The sequence below is a fragment of the Buteo buteo genome, chromosome 3 (assembly GCF_964188355.1).
Source record: "Buteo buteo chromosome 3, bButBut1.hap1.1, whole genome shotgun sequence".
In the NCBI taxonomy this organism is placed as follows: Eukaryota; Metazoa; Chordata; class Aves; order Accipitriformes; family Accipitridae; genus Buteo; species Buteo buteo.
This window is the reverse complement of record NC_134173.1, coordinates 4,713,143-4,730,128: the sequence shown is the minus strand read 5'-3', so window position 1 is coordinate 4,730,128 and position 16,986 is coordinate 4,713,143. Positions and strand designations below refer to the sequence as shown.

The 16,986-nt window shown below is 37.1% G+C and overlaps 1 protein-coding gene across 2 annotated transcripts in view; it reads left to right on the top strand.

Annotated features, from left to right (window-relative positions):
• The window catches only part of TMEM245 (transmembrane protein 245), an 86,676-nt gene that overhangs the window by 36,342 nt on the left and 33,348 nt on the right, over positions 1-16,986 (top strand). For both annotated transcript variants that reach the window (XM_075022718.1, XM_075022717.1), the window contains 5 exons: positions 621-703; positions 2,870-2,960; positions 3,766-3,864; positions 7,117-7,248; positions 15,025-15,147. In XM_075022718.1, the coding sequence (XP_074878819.1) occupies positions 621-703; positions 2,870-2,960; positions 3,766-3,864; positions 7,117-7,248; positions 15,025-15,147 (528 nt within the window). The remainder of the gene's footprint in view (positions 1-620; positions 704-2,869; positions 2,961-3,765; positions 3,865-7,116; positions 7,249-15,024; positions 15,148-16,986) is intronic.

Genomic DNA, 16,986 nt, shown 5'->3' with positions numbered 1-16,986 from the left:
CGATGGATTCTGATGTCAATCTCCTTTTTCTAAAATGTAGGCTTATATAATATTGAGTACTTAAAATTCAAAGCTTTAAAAGTTGTGCAAACATTCATGCCTAAAGCTTCCTTATATTCGTAAAAGGAACATTAAGATATTTATAAAAGGTGTCTTTTATCGGTCTTATTGAAGAATTAATTTGGTGCGGCACTTCATAGCATGGTTGGTCATGTTAGAGCTGAGCATTCATTAATTTTTACACTTTGATCTGTGGCTTAAAAAGGTGTATCTGAAACTGTGGTTTGTATTTTAGTACTTCCCTTGACAGCACTGCTGTATTGTTAAAAATTTTTCCACTGGTGAGATAAGGTTTAAATTTCCATTTGCTATTACCAGTCACACAGTGTGTGACCAAAATTGTCAGAACAGACTGATGATTATTGTATGGACTGCTTTTTTGAGTTAATGGCACTTTTGTTCTTCATAATGGGTTGTTTGTGTTGGAAGAATTATTCTTTAAATTTACTAACTGGTCACCCAGCCACCCCCTCACCCCAACAAAAAAAGCCTCTCTGTCATATATAGGAAGAGTTCTAGTTTGCATTGCATAACATTTCCTCTCTCTATATTTAATTTAGGTACATCAAGAGAGTGTTCACGTGATTCAAGTCACAAGCAGCTTGATCAATGAGACAGTAGCCAGTCACCCAGAATGGGCAAAGTAAGAATGCTGAAGTTAAGCGAATAGTATAGGGTGGATGAACAAGCTTCCAGGTGCTCTTATGCATAGTTTTTAATTTAAAAAAAAACCATAGGTGAACAGAAATGGGAGTGACTGTTGCAGGCAGATGTAAAAGCTAAACTCTCAGGTAGCAGTAGTATTTATGCATTACTCTGGAGGACTGTCAATCTGGTATCTCATCTGAGGACTGATTGGACATGGGTGGAGAAGGACAGCTGTATAAACTTCTCTAGTTACAGCTTTGGAGGGAAAACTTGTATAGTGCAGAGAATAAAGAGGTCAATATTCTTTTCCCTTTTACCTGCAAAAGAAAAGTAATGGCAAAGAATGCTCTCTGTAGAAGGTTGTGAGATGAGAGCTAAATTATTTTTTTCAACATGGAGAGCTGGCTGCAGAATGCCTTTGAGAGAATAGGAGTTGATGAAAATGTTTTTGGAGTGAACTGAAGAAGAGTTTGAGGGTAGAAAGAATGGTGGATGGGGAGAGTTCTGGTATGAATCAGTTGGGAAGGGCTGTTCTGTTAAGAGCAGAAGTATATTGTGTACGCAGTGGGAAATTTGTAAGATACAGTCTATGTAATGATTAAAGCAAACACCAAGACAAATATTAAGGGAGAGAGAAGATTTTGAGAGAAATGCATATAGAGAAAAACAAGGGCAAACTGGTGAGCAAAGAAGTGGTTGCATGAATGGCAGAGGGGGAATAGGTAAGACTGAAGAGTATGATTTTGAGGGGAGGATGTTCCAGTTTGCTTTCATTCTGCTTCAGCTAAACAGACATTGAGTAAAGGTGAGTCCAGGCACTTATCAGGAAAAAAAGAATTGTCTCCTGGACAAGAATGGTTGACTTCTTTCAAGGGCAATTTTTAAACAAAAGTGATGATGGTTTAACAGGATTGAAATAAAGTGTGTGCAGTATTATAAGAGTGAGAGAAATTTTCAAAAACAGAACTAAAATGATATTGTTAATAAATGTTATAGTAGTATGTGCTTTAGCAATACTTAAGTAATCACAATCAAGAGAACAGGAAGCACTTTAAAATGTGTTTGTGTATTCCTTCATGGCATCTCTTGTGTTGTTTGGCCTTTCCATTTTGCCGTAAGATGGAAATAAGTAGGACTAATGAAAATGGAAATTTGACTGTCAGAAGCTTATTCTCATAATAAAAGTACTGGAGTACTAGTTGAGTAATTAGCAGAATTTTAGCTAAAATGTTTATTTCCAGTGTTTGCATCGAAATTTGAAGCATCCAAAACACTATCTTTTAATTCATTAGCAGTAAGTATACCTCTTGCCAAATCCATCAAGCTTCACCAGCTTTCAGAGCTTGATGCTCACATTATGTTTAGAGGTGAGTGACTGAAATGTCTTGGAATTCCACTGCAGAACATTTCTGAAGGGTTATACAGACAGAAAAACTTCCATGTTGATCTTCGGTCAGGTGAACAAATGCAGCAGTTTTATTTCCTGAATACTTTCTTGTTTTGGAAGGGCTCCAACATGTGCCATTGAATCAAGATGTAGAAAGAAAGTCAAAGCAGAGAATGTGTGCCCTGTATTCACAAGTGTTGAATTGCTGGCAACTCTGTAGGTCCATAGCTTGAAGGCAACATGAATCCCTGAAGAAATTCCTGAGCAGATAGTTTAGTGTGGACTTAAAAATAACTGGTGCCCAAACCTGTTGCTTCATCTGGTCACTTTTTCAGGGAAACTACATTAACAGTTTACATTCAGCTCATAATTCAGAATGTTGTCTTTGCAGCTAGATGAGACTGCTTCATGTAGTATTTTCAAAAAACTAGAACACTAGGAAAATTTCTAAGAAGGTAGTGTGAATAGCACGCATACAGATTGAAGAGCAGATCTCTTTTGAAAAAGTTGAGATACCAATTTAACTAAGGTTTCAGGAACCTTGGAGAATTCCAAATGCAATGACGTGCCCTAGATTTAATTGTGCTTTGCTTATGAGAAAGTCTGTTCCTTGATATGTAGAAGGAAATATTCTAGTTGTATTAAGTTTATATGTATTTAACCTTAACTGTTTGTTGTTGTTCCATAATGTTAATTTGTAATGTGTTTTGGGTGTAATGAAATGGGTAAAATAGGTAGCAGTTAACTTTGTTTTCCTTCTTTAAAAACAACTAGCTGGCTGCCAGAAGCCCAGGTTATTCAGAAGGCACTCAATTCAGCAGCTAATAATGTGTACCAATATGGCCGAGAATGGATTACACATAAGGTAAGAGTGAGCTCTCCCACCTTTTTTAATGTTTTCATTTGTTGTGTATCATAGAAGTAAAAAGAAATAAAAATATTTTTGTCAGTGATTCTTTTCTGTGTGGTTAACCATTTTGTTGACAGATCTGTTCTTTCCACTCTGTAGTTTGTGAGTTGAAAGCGGGGTGGGAGCGACTTCAGTAGTCTTTTCTGCTCAGAGGAATATTTATTTTTAAGAGCTGAAAAATCTGTCATCATTTTAATGAGATTGCTGGTGAAAATGCATCAAATAAAGATGAGTAATTTTTTTCATCTGGCTTTATCTGTCCAGATGTAGGCAATGTAGACTTTATTTTTTCCCGACCAGTACTCTGATTTTATGTGGGCTGGGTGTGGTAGGTTGGATATTTTTTTTTTTTTTAATTACAATTCATTTATTTAAATTAAGTTTCTTCAGGAGAATTTGCCAACATTCTTATTTATACATTTTGATATCTAGCACACATCTCAAATTATTTGAAACATTTACTCTCAAGATGATCAAGGATTTTGGATTAAGCATTTTAGAGATGGCATTGGTTTTTCAGTGCAGAAAGAAGTCCTCAGCTTAGTGCAGCAGAATGTTGGTTTTTTTACAGACAAAATCTTCATGTTGTGATCTATGTTGTCTGAAGTGTGTATTCCATACTGATACTCGGCATTTCTAATCATTTGGGTTTGAGCCATGCCTTTACTGACAATCTTATGTGATTCATCTATCTTGGAGTTTGTCAGTAGATGCCAGCTTTATTCTGTCCTGTATAATAAAAGATTTCTGTATGTTTTAGCTCCATAAGATTTTAGGAGAAAAAGTGAATAACACCGCTGTGATTGAAAAACAAGTGCTAGAGCTCTGGGACAGGCTTTATCATTCTTGGTTTGTGAAGGTGGGTAACTTGTTTAAATTTTATTTATATAAACTATCGCTTAGTGCTTTGAGATAATTATGCTAAGTATGCATTTCTGAGAAAGAGATTGGGAAAAAGTTGGAATGCTGAGTAAGGGTCATAATAATGAAAAGTTGGTAAAAATTTCAAGTGTATAAGATCATTCTACAGTCACAGGTTGAGTACAACCAGAGCTATGTCCTTCACTCAAGTAGTTATGTGTGTTGTTATGTATGCCGTTTAATTTACACTTCGCTCACTTTTTATATTTAGTATTTCATAGCTTAGAGCTTTCTGTTGAATTTTTGTGGTCTTGAGGTGTTAGGAAAAGCAAACTGGTATTCTGCATGATTTGTGTAACTTTAATTTTGAAATTTTGTGAAAGAAATTGTCCTTTCCCTAAGTTTCTTATGATGCATTTTTGCCAACTGTACTAGCCTTCCTATAATGGTTTCTGCACACTGAACCTTGAAAAGTTCATACGAGTTAAATGTTTTTCATGCTGCCGATGCTGTTTGCCTTTTAAAGGAAAAAGCAATTCATTAGCTGTGGAGCAATGGAAATATTAAAATCCAGAAGTCATACCCCTGAAATACTTCTGTATATTTAAATAATTGCTATTATAGTATACGAACACTTTCTTTATACAGTTGTTTTTAAAATACCTCTAAAGTTCCAAGATCTCTGTATTAAAATAAGTTTAAGAGTTTCAGTATAGTAGTCAAAATAGATGGGGAAAGCATCAGTTTCTCCTTCTGACAAGATAATGCTGTAGAAGAGCATGTGGAGAGATAACATGATGCTGTTGAGGAATATGGGACCACTGAGGAGAAATTAAAGCTGTATCTAAAATAGATTTTGGCTGGACTTAAGCACTTGGGAGTATTCAGTGTTAAATGCTTGACCAAGAAATGTGCCACTTTTGATACAGTTATAGTGATAAACGTGTTGCTTTTACTAATATAGGCTGTGTGTCAGGTGGTCCGTAGCACTGTATGGTTCAGTAGAGCTCTGTGTCACTACATGTGCAGTAGGAATATTTTTGTTGCTGCGGTATGCAGCACGGGTTATGTCTGTGTTCTTTGCGTTATGTGATTTCTTTCCTGCAGCTGTTATTTGAGGGAACACGATGAGGCTTCTTTCATGTAGATGCTCTTTTGGTAGGGTAAGAAACAGCTTTCCTAGCAATCAAAATGGCAGAAAGAGCTTCAGGAACACACTGGTGGTTGCTGTCTACAATCTTGGAGTCTGTTCCCCTGACTGCTGTTTGCATACATGTTATCATTGGCATACTGGGCTGCAGCTGGTTATCTGCGGGCTGCAGGTAACTCCCCCAGAGTCTATTTCTAATCTTGCCCCTTCTGTCACACTCCATCTCCATGTAGATGTCTCATCTGAGTGCTTTCCACCTGGCTATTTCCTTCTGTAATATTCCAATAGCCTTGTGTGGTCCTTTTAGTATATCTGAAAACTGGTAAACTAGATGATAGTGCAGCATGGAGGACATCTGTACCATCTCTTAACTCAATACAGCTTTCAAGCAATCTGTAGGTGCCTGAAGAACCCAGGCTCCGGTGATAACTCTTTCATGAAGGCTGTAGAGTTGAGGAAGAATTGTGACGAAATGTGGGTTCAAGCATTAACTGCTACTTTCTGAGAAGATCAGTAGGTAGCAAATGGTGTGTATTTTAAAGGGTTCTAGAGATGTTGCGATAGATCAGTCACCATTGTGTCTATGTACTCAATGAAGTAAAATAGTGGCAGAATATAAACCCCTTGGAAGATGATGGCATAACACTGCAATCAAGGTCTTTTTCAAGGGCAAGAATCTCCTCTTCCTAGTCCATTCAGGTGGGGGATTTGTTTTGTTTCTAAGATCTAGTGAATTTGTTCAAGAGGAACCAGTTGACAATTTCTTCAAATCCCTTATTTATGAACACCTGAGGCCTTAGGTGCTACAACAGTATAGTTGCTGAATAACAATGAACTTGATGTGTATGAATAACAATGTTACAAAATTTGAAAATGATGCCAGATTCTGCTAGTTAATGGTGAGAGCTGTCTTTGAAAAAAGAACTAGATTAACAGAAAATCGGTTCTTGATACAGTTTGCAAATACAGAAGGCCTATTGGAGGGAGATTTTTGACCACTCATGTTTCTGCTCTAAATAAACAGCCAGCTCAGAAAAAAGATTTCTGTGTTGCTGTGGATTGTTAAAGAATGTTGCTAGTTATGCATTGTAAAGTGTAACAATGCATCTAGGGAGAATTGGTAAAAAGCAGAAAATGTAATGCTCCTAGATAAATCGGTGCAGGGGCTACACTTGGAATACTGCTTGGCATGTATGCCAAAAAAGATACTGTCCTTTTGAATGCAGGCTGGTAAGGTTAAAAGTTTTTGGAAAATTCTAACAGAAGTAGTGGGATGCTTATATAAACATCAGAGTTTGAGAACTTGAGAAGTCTTTTGCTATTAAAGATTAGGATGAGGTCTGTTGTAGTCAACGGGTTTGCTCGGACTTGCTTGCAGTGGGATTTTGGCATCCTGCTCTGAAACAGTTGTCGCAGTCCCAGACTGAGTCAAATAGTTTTGTGCCAGACAGTAATCAGGTGTGATTCAGCTGGACAATAGGCAACTTCATAATTAGGGTGAAGCCACTTAAGGAATTAGCTGTTGTGGTTATGGCCATTTCCTGTTGTCTCGCTGTGTTGCAGTTACAAAGCTGTGTAGTCAGAAGAAATCCTCCATGTTTCTAGTTTAGCTTTTAGCTTTTGCATGACTGAACATTGCTAGTGCAGAGGTAGACTCTGACTGTAAGAAAACTACTTGTTTTGGTTTTTGTTTGGTTTTCATTTGTGGGTTGTACCTGGGAGAAGTTGTATGTTGCAAACAGTAAATTATGTAGGCAGTAACTAAAATATTACTTCTTTCTTGTGTGCTTTCATAAAAAGCAAGATGGATACCATTGTATCAGTGAAGCTGTAAAGCTAATGTTTCGCTGAGGTGAATCAGTACAATATACTGAACTGTAATTACGTGGGATAATTAACTATGATTTTTCTGTCAGTTTTTAATTTTTCCAGTGTACAGAGTACTTCCAGGTATTTTTTGAGGATGCCAATTAAAGCAGCTCTAAGTATTTAGATGCATGTTGGCTCTGTTCCTCATTAAGAAAATGTTAGTCTTTGGCTTTCTCGTATCTGTACGTTATTCAAATGTCTGTTTTCTTTACGTCTTTGTCTCTCTTTAAGAATGTAACACACTCTGGAAGACACAAAGGACACAAATGGCACATAAACCGTCAAAACAGCTGGCTTGGTGATATTCTGGACTGGCAAGATGTCGCATCATTTGTTCATGATAACATTGAAACATTTCTTTCGGTATGTATTTTTTGCCCTTATTACCAAATTGGTCTCACTTTTAACTGATAAGAATTCCTCCTAGGACTACCACTAAGGTTATGGATTCAAGTACATGGAAAATTATGGAAACAGTGTTACTTACAATTAATTATCTAAGCAATTATTGTAAGCCTACTTAGGATATAACCGCACTACAAAAAGAAGTGGTTATGATGAAGAAGCCCTCCTGATTTTGGCATCTTCATTAATACTAGCTTCCCAGACTTCTTCCTGAGGGAGATTGTTACTGTAGGATTACCTGTGTCACCTGCAAGTTGGTTTTAAATGCTTTATATTATGTAGTTTTGTCTTTTTTAAAAAGAGACCGATTTGTCTAGGCTATAATTGAGGAAACTATTGACCAAGAGGTTGTGAAAACAAAATATTTTTTTGTAGTCTTACTTTTTTTCCCTCAAATTATTATTCATTGGGTTGAAAGCAGCTTATTTCTCTCTTCTTTTATGAAAGTTCTGTGGAGAATGAAATTAATATTTTACACTGTGTGAATTCCTCAATTAATGCACTGGACCTTTCACCTCACGAGGAGAAAAAGAAAAAGCATTGAAAGCAATCCAAACTGAAGCAACTACATTTCTCTATTAAGCATTTCAGACTTAACATTTTTTATACAGAGTCAGTCCCTGATATAGTTCATCTTTGACTTGAGCTGTTATAAATGAGAAGTGTCTTCAGATTACTATTTATCCATTTTGGAAGAATACTATTTAGGCCTCACTCACAACAGAATGTTTCTGTGGATACAATTAAAGTGTGGATACAATTAAAGCTAGTATTTGCCTGGAGGCAGTTCTTGGTTTAACTGGTGGGCCTGTGTGCTTTTTCTGTACTCCCTCAACTGCTGCTTAAATGGTTACAGTTTCTATCACAGAAGATGTGAGTCAAGAAAAAGTTGAGAGAAACTTTTTATTGCAGTGAACCTTTTTGCAGTTAATAGTGAAATTTGCTTAATACTTTCTGAAAGTTGACCGTGCATGCTTGAGGCAGAGTTATAAAAATGCACAACACATCATCATTTAAAATCAATATGGAGTTTCCTTCTAGGCAAGAGGGAGAGAAGGAGGAGAAACTACACGATAGGTGCTAGCGATGTCATTTACAGCATTGCTGCACAATGCTCAGAAACCATGATGATAAGTGTGCTTCAGTAATCTAAATAGCCTAGAATAATGCAGGAAATAGTGTAAAGAGAATAAATATTTAAGACTGAAATATATTAATATTAAAATATACATCTAGCTAGCATGCTTTGCTTTACTTCTAAAATCTGGTTTAGAAGTTCAGGGAAAAAAAGTGCCAGCAGTTGACTTGCTTTCCTGTTTATTTCCATGAACTCATTACTCACCAGCTGTTGGGAAACACCTGTCCTTTTTCTCCATACACTCACATCCTTAATGACAGACTGTAAACCAGTCAGCACAGTATATAGCTCTAAATCCTGATTTCACATCCTTACCGGGCAGCATTTTCTTTGCTGGCTTGCTCATCCACAATGAATTGCATAAACATTACTCACTGATATTTCAAATGAAAATTGATGAAAGTCTGATTTCTGTGCTTGTTTAGGTCATTAAAACTTGGAAGATGATGAAAATAAGAATAGTTTTGACTTAAGTTTGGTGTTTCTAAGCAAGTTGCTTACCTACCCTAGGATACAATGGAAGCTTACTGTATTTGGGATTTATGTTTTTATCAGAGCATGAAAATCTTTCTCTTGGTATTTTGAAGAGGAACCATGAGTTATTAGAATGGCATACTGAATTGGGAAGGATCAATATTTTAAATTAAGTGGGTGCTTTTGAGGGGTATTGGTTTTGGGGGTTCCTTTCTTATTTTAGGTGTATTTTGTTTGTGTTTGGTTTGGGGATTTTTCGGCTTTTTTTGTTTGTTTTTTTTTTTGTGTTTTGTGGGACTTTGGGTGGGATTTTGTTTTTTTTTGGTTGAGTGTGTTGTGTGTGGTGGGGATTGTGGGGTGGATTGGTGGGGGAATTTAAATAGGTTAGCTATAATTCAAACTGCAGGATGTTTCTGCATTTGGAGACTTGAAATCAATGCTAACATGCAGGTAAGGATATAGCAAGACACAGTGCAGTCCCAAAACTGCTTTGACAGTTTTTTAAAACACAACACGTTTAAAGACAATGAAATAACTGTAAAGAAGTGTGTGTGGATATGCAGCTATAGTGAGATTTCCTCTACCTTTAGAAAAGAGTAAACTAAGATTACACTACTTGCACATAATAAGTACTTACGCATAGATTGAGGCTAGTGTTTACTATAGAATAACTGCTTTGCTGGCCCCTTGGCTTTCTGAAATATTTCAGAATAGTACAGATGACTCTGTATTCTCTGAAAATACAGCTGTTTGACAGTGTCATATTGTAATCACAAGCAGATAAGCTCTTTTCCATTGATGGAAATCATAGGAAGTGTTCCTCCTCTTTAGTAAAAGAAGGAGCGTTTGCTGTAAGAAAAATGTTAAAAGATGACAGATGCAAGTGTTTCACTTCAGGCTTTTTCCATAGTGGAAGAAACTTTCATATTAGAGTTGAAAGCATATAATTAAATCACTGGTATAGCTGTGCTGGGGAATTACTGTCATTCATTTAATTTGTAACAATATGCATCGATTCAGTACTTTGAATATTAGATAAAGCACAGAAGACTTCTGTACCCTCCTCAAAATGTGCTGTTCATTATAGCAGTTACGCTTAGCTCCAGTTTGATGTAGACAGACCTTAATTATTTTAAAGTAATTCACTATATAAACATGTAAATTGCCTGAAGATTTAATATGAAGATAAGCTCTTCCAGATCATCAGTTTGCTTTTTTCTAAAAGCTTTGGTGTTAGCAGCACTGCTGCCTTTCAGCTTTAGATTTTTCTGGTATTCTTTAGAAGCAGTAGTGTTCTAAACCAGTTTATCCAGTGATGTGTTTCTGAAGTGGGGTTTACTTCATCCTGTTCTTATTTTGGGGAGAGAACTAGAGTGGATCCTCACTTATGCCTTGAATTTTGCACCTGATGGTCTATTCTAAGGTAGTTTTCCAGGTGAATGAAATAAGCAATATATAGCTGGACTATTAGGATTTAATTCCTGAAAAATAAAAAAGCCTCGTTCCTTCCCCATTCACTTGCTTTTCCATTCGTACCTTTTTCCTCTATTTCTTGAAGGCTTGAAACCTTGAAAAAGTAAGTTCCTGCTGGCTAAATGTGTGAATGATCACTCAGAACTCCCTTGATGGTATATGAGACATTACTAGTGTCTCCTTAAATTGATCTTTTTGCCTCTTGCACAAGAATATGCATCATTCCACCAGCAGCCAGTATCTCATTTGGAGATTTCCCAGACAGGAAGACGGAAGACCTTCCATTAAGACGTACACAGCGAGCTTCAGCTCAGTTAGGTTTCTCTATCCGTGCCTCTAGCATGGCTGATCTCTGTGTGCCAAATCAAGTCACTTTCTCAAATACTTTCACTGAGTTACCACATATCCTAATGTTTTCTCTGGCCCTGAGAATTTCTTCAAGTAATCTCCTAAGTTGATAGCTAATACAGTCCACTCTTCAGTAATAATTCAACTACCATACTTTTTTTTCCTTTTTTTTTGGTTTTTTTTTTTTGTTTTCTGGTAAGGTAAGCATTCAGAGGTTTTTTGCTCTCTTCATAATGGGTGTTGTTTTTTTCAGGGTAGGTGAAATTCAACGTGATGCATATTTTTAGAGGAGGAGTTGATTTCTTTACAATCAGAAAGTCAAAGACATGATGCTGGAGGATGGTCCTTTTTCTGTTGCTGTTTTGTCTCTGTTTCATATAAAGGTCAAGCAAAGATGTTTTTTCAAAAATAAGCTGTTGAGCCCTAAAGGGTTATCCCAGGACTTTATGGGTAAACATTTGTTTGGAAATCAGCTTTTAACTGGAGCAGGAAGCCTTTGATGTTGTGCATACTGTATTGTTCTTCACAAAGTCCATTGTTTGTCTTTTACCTTAAAAGTTTACTGACTTGTTCTGTTGCTGTCATTTTTGAGTTGTCAGGATGATACATCTCTCTGAACAGAAAAAAAATAAAACTATACAGAAGGACAGATTTTTTTTCCTAATCCCTCTTTGTGTCCAGTTTTATTCCCTTTATAAATCTGTTGATGATCTCTATAATCAAATTAGGTACATGAATTTACCTGACTTCCAGAAGTTTGTTGACTTGAAGTTCTCAGCAAATAACTTGTTTTGATCAAATTCCTTTTAAACCTTGCTTTCAAGTATTGGCCAGTTTAAGTGGCCAATAGGACACCTTAGATGGCTAAGAACATTAAGTGCAATTTTGATTTCTAGCCTGTTACAGATTGGAAAGGCACAGCAACTGATGCTGACGGTGGCACATCATGGTGTGATGCATAAGGGAGTCTTGAATTCTGTACAGCTTCATAGCTCCTTTAAACCCTGATCTCTTAAGGCTACTTACAAAGCAGAGTTTTGGGGAAGGAGGTGTGTTTTTCAGTTATTGAGTAACAGTAATATTAAAAGTGTCATTATTGCGTAATTGTTGACAGTTGTGTTTTAGAGAACTCATCTCAGCTGGCAAGGTGTTAGAAATTGTTTATGCATAGTAACTGAGCTCATTAACTCAGCTGCAGTATGCTCTGGGAATCAAACAGCATCATGAACTCTTCTTAGGCGCAGGTATTTTGATTTTGTGACTGTTAGTGAAGTATCTGAGCACTTTCTGATACTGTATTCAGTAATGATTAATGTCTGCTATGTCTGTTTTCTCATCCTAGCAATGAGAACCATGTGTGTTGAAATTTTAATGGTACATACGCATAACGAGGAACTTGCTCTGTAGCTGGAGATGAGTCCCAAAAGATGCACTTGCTTTCGTAAGATACTGAAGCTGAACGAAAGGCACTATCTGCACTTACTCTAAAGCAAATGCTAGTGATAACTAGTACGACAGTTCCAACCAGTGACTCTACCTAACAAGGATGTTCTTCTAGGAGAACCATTCCTGATAATGATTGAACCACCTGATAACAGCCTTCAAACTAATTGCAGTTGTATACTCCTGGTTATCAGCTCCTTAGGCTAAAGCTTCTAGGGAAAGTGTTAAACAAATACAGCCTATACTGGAGGAACATACTATTTTGAAGGAAACTTTCCTAGCCCCCACTAGATGTACACTGTCTTGTAGCAGATGGAATAAGCCCCTGTCCTTGTGAACCACTCGCCAATATCAGCTCAGCTGATGTGTTGCAAGTGATGGTGTGCCAGGGAGGGAATTAATGATTGCTGTGATCAGTATTTAGAAGACTGATAAATCAGGCTAGTTTTAATCTTGAAAACTTTATTAGACCAGCTTTCTTTAACAAACACACTTCATGCTAATGGTTTGTTTTACTATCTACTAATTGTTATCATTACGTATTCAAAGTGGTCAGTCCTAAACAATCGTGTCCTACATAAGCTGTGAGGATAGAATACCATCTGGTGACGCTGTGTAGTTGTCAGCAATAGCCTCTATCCTTGACGGTCCGAGTTACAGAAGTCAAAGCAAGCAGGCTCAAGAGCTCTTAAATACAGAAAGCTGGAACTGAAATGGGCATCTTCTTCCCTTAAATTAAGGAGCTTGTCATTTTATAAGGTGTTTCTTTTTCTGGACAACTTCCACCCCTTGACCTCTGCCGTGGACTATATGCTGTGTGATACTTGGAGAAGCATTACTTTTCCAAGACATGGCAGGTGACTTGTCCTGTTGCTTGCCTGTTTGTTTTTTTGGGTTTTTTCCCCCCCTTCCTTAGTTGCTACCGCATTTTCTTAAAGCAAAAGTAGTCTTTTGCTAGCTCTTAAGATTGTACGTTTTCCAATGCCTTCTTCCTCGATGAACTGCTTGTGTTTTGGGGGCCCTTGTCTTCAACCTGCATCCCTATTTTCAAGGCCTTTGCTGCTGTTCTGTGGTTGAACTCCACAACATAACAGGAGACCTGTGGCACCAAGCTCCTGTTCACAGAGTTCTAGTAACAGGCTTAAACATCTGGGACTGGAACCTTGCACAGTTAGCCTACAACTTACAGCCTGTTACTAGCAATGGCAGTACTATTTTTACTGACTACCAACTGAAAGGCCTCTGCTTTAGCCACAAACAGTTCCCTCAAAAATCACTGTGCTCTGTGTTTACAGTTCTCATAGTGTAATGTACGTTTAATAAAGTTGCCTGGCGGCTGCATGAAGTTCTACCACTGCTGCACCCCCAGAATGAATTCTTAATCCATAGAAGAAGGAAGGGGACAAGTACCAGTGGAAGAACGTTTTTCAGCAGAATATCCTCTTCACTTCTAACCTCACTTGAATTCTCAAGGGAGACTGATAAAACCTGTTCAAAAGATGAACCTTAAAATTCATAATTCTCATTAAATAGCAAGAAGCATGAACTAAGCAGATCTTTCTGGTTTTACTATGTGTTGTAATTCCCTGTCACTTCCCCAGCACTTATTCCCTCCCAAGTTTATGCTTAATAAATTATCTTCTATATCTTTCACTCAGTTCCGAAGGAGAGGCAATCACATGGCTCACACTCCTTTGTCTGCTCTGCAAAAGCCAGCTGCTGTTGGGGTTGTTTTGTTGTTGTTTTGGGTTTTTGGCTTTTTTGTTGTTGTTTTAATTCAGTCTAATTGATTAAGATACTCATTAAACCAAGAGTAACTGTTGCTAGTATTGAAGTCTTCACTTACAGCTTTGAACCTGGAGAAGGGCTTTTGTGTCAGAGCTTTTACATTTTTTTCCAGTTATATTAGTTAGTCTGAAAGAAGGTATGGCTTTTTGTTTGTAACCTTGCTTCTTTTATATGTTTGAATCACTTTCACTAATACAGTCTTAGCATATTCCTTCTGAATGAAATATTTGTTATGAAACTACTGTGCCTTGTGTTTAGGATGCCTCCATGCGCCATGCCATGCCTTTATGTCCTTAATGTCTCATGAAGTTGCTGCCTTATTCAGATTGATGTGTCTGCATCCGTACATAAACTAATTTGGCTGTCATGGGTATTCTGTGTTTAAAGGCATGTCTCAAAACTACTCTTTACTGTCTCTAACTAATCAGCAGTCAGTTCCCTAAGCCAATACAAAATTCAATAGATTGTCTAGCATTGCTTGATTTATTTTCCACAAATAAATCTGTGGTTGACTTGACTAACTGGTGCATCCCTTCTCAAAATCACAACTTGTGTAGTTGTCTGCAGACATAAAAATTGTATATCATTACCATAACAACATTTTTAGAACAAATTTATTAAACTAGTAATATTTGATTTGAAGCTGTCTTCAGATTTATTTCCAGCTTGTGGTGTTACTCCTCCTTCTTTGTGTTTTAGCATTTCTGCTTTTGAAAAGATGAGTTTTCTCTCCCAAGACAAGATCTTGCTTTCAACTGATGGTGATTTTAATTGCAATAAACAAGTGTCAGCGCATCTAGATTTTTTGCAGTTTAGCGTGGTGAAATAATTTTGAGCACTGGGAGAAAAATTCTAAAACCTTGTAACCATCTACCTAGAAACTTGTCTTTGGTAAAGCAGACGTTTTCACTTGACATTACGTGCTGTAATTCTGGAGTGAGGGAAGATGATTTTTTTTAAAAAATGTCTTCTTTGTACAGCTTGATGAAGATGAATCACTGTAAGCAGTTCTCTGTCCTAGCTAATACTATCTGGTGCCTGACTGTCTTCTCTTCCCCCTCCTGTTCCAGATCCTGGAGTCTCTGTGGATAGTGATGAGTCGCAATGTGAGCCTGTTGTTTACTACAGTTACAACACTAGTGACAATCCTCTTCCATAGTGGGACAGCTCTTCTCAATTTTGTGCTTTCAGTGGTAAGTAGTATGTCATCAGTTTACATGGTCTGTTTTGCTGAAGGAACCTAATTGCACATGCTGTAACAAAGAAAAATCAAACCTAAAGCATTGAAAACATCATCCAATCTTATCTAATACCAAAATTCCTTAAGATTTTGCAACTTTCAGATCTCTTGTTCGGGGTGTATTCTAGGCAAAGGGCAAGATTTGTGCAACTTCCACATTAAGGAGCTGGCAGTCTTCCTATCATTCTATTCATGGAAAACTTCTGTTTCTGGCCTTGAAGATACTGAGCTGTAACTTGCGTTATCATATGTAACTGCTGAAATCTTATGGCATGTTCTCATAAGCCTATCCTTAAACAAGCCAATGCTCTCTGAAGAGAGGAAAAATTGTTACAGGGAAATGTCAGCCAAAGTATTTATTTCACAAGGATTACCTTATATTCCCTCTTTTAATGAAGTGTCTTCAACAAATCTGTGGGAGGGGGTGGTTGCGGTTTTTTTTATTTAACCTATGCGAGTTCTTCACAGAACACTTTCTATACAAAGTTCATTCTTAATAATGTTATTGCCCACACTGAGTAGTAGTCTCTGAAACCTTTTTATTAAAGATGTTTTCTTTAACAGATGTATTACTTTTTAGTGTATTACGTGAGCTAGATGTTTATAGTTTCTTTTGTTTGTAAATGTCACAGCTGTGTGGAGTAATTTATAATGAGAGGTAACTTCTTTCTTATTTGCTATGAGAGGTGTTACTTAAAGTAAAAATCTCCTAAAACGCTAGCCTGGGACTTTTTCCTGGTTTAACTAAACAGATACTGATCTTGGAAGCTTGACTGAAATCCATGTCCTCACTTTTAGTTCAGGATTCAAAAACATTTGTTAGAAAACAAACCGTTTTGCCAGTTTAACTTCATTGCCTTCGTCGATGCTTGCTCAGGAGGGAGGTCTTTGTAGTCAAAGCTGCAAAATTGAAATAATGCCATTTCAAGGCACCAATGTGGATTCTTTTCAGTATTTAAGATCACAATAAGACTTAATTGAATGGCTGTCTTGAACTGAAGAAAATCACTGCCACTTGATTTTGTTGTTCTGTAGTTATCTTTCAGTTAGTAAAGAAAGGATTGCATGGGACTATTTCATTTCTTCTGCTTAGCCCACAATTCACCCATGATGATACATTGAAGACAGCATCTGAGCAGTTAGCATACTTAAAAATGACAAGTTTGGATAATAATTGCAGATAATTTCAACGCACTCATTGCTCACACACAAAATTTAGCTCCAGATGCCCAATGGCCTATACCAAGTTCGTTACATGCTGTTGCTGTGATGCGTGATCCTGCCTTTTTGTCTGTCAGAAGGGTCCCGCCGCTTGCTGGGGCACGGTGCAGTCAGCTGGTTTAGCAGAGCTAGTTGGGATATTGCTGTGTTGGAAACTTTTAAAGCTTAGATGCCCTAAAGGCTACTCTGTTTCCTCCACTTCTGTTGTAGGTCGAACATGTTAGCTTAAAAAAGTCATATAAGGCTTTCCCAACCAAAACACATCAGTCCTGCACTCTTGGTTTCTTGGATTTGACCATGAGCTTCCATTTTTGCACTCCTAGTGCTCTTATATACATAGGAAAGATTTGTTTCAATACACGTATAGGTTCTTTCTGTAGATTCTTGATAATGGTAGCCTTTGAAATGCAAACAGCAGAACTGATAAATTAGAAATACTTCAATTTTTAAGAAATAAGGCAAAACAATCCCTGAACAACTTTGTCCTGTTAACTGTACTTCAGATACACTAAGGTAAAGGGATATACTCACCTCCATTTCTATGCACAAAAAATGTCATGTTAAGTGTTGG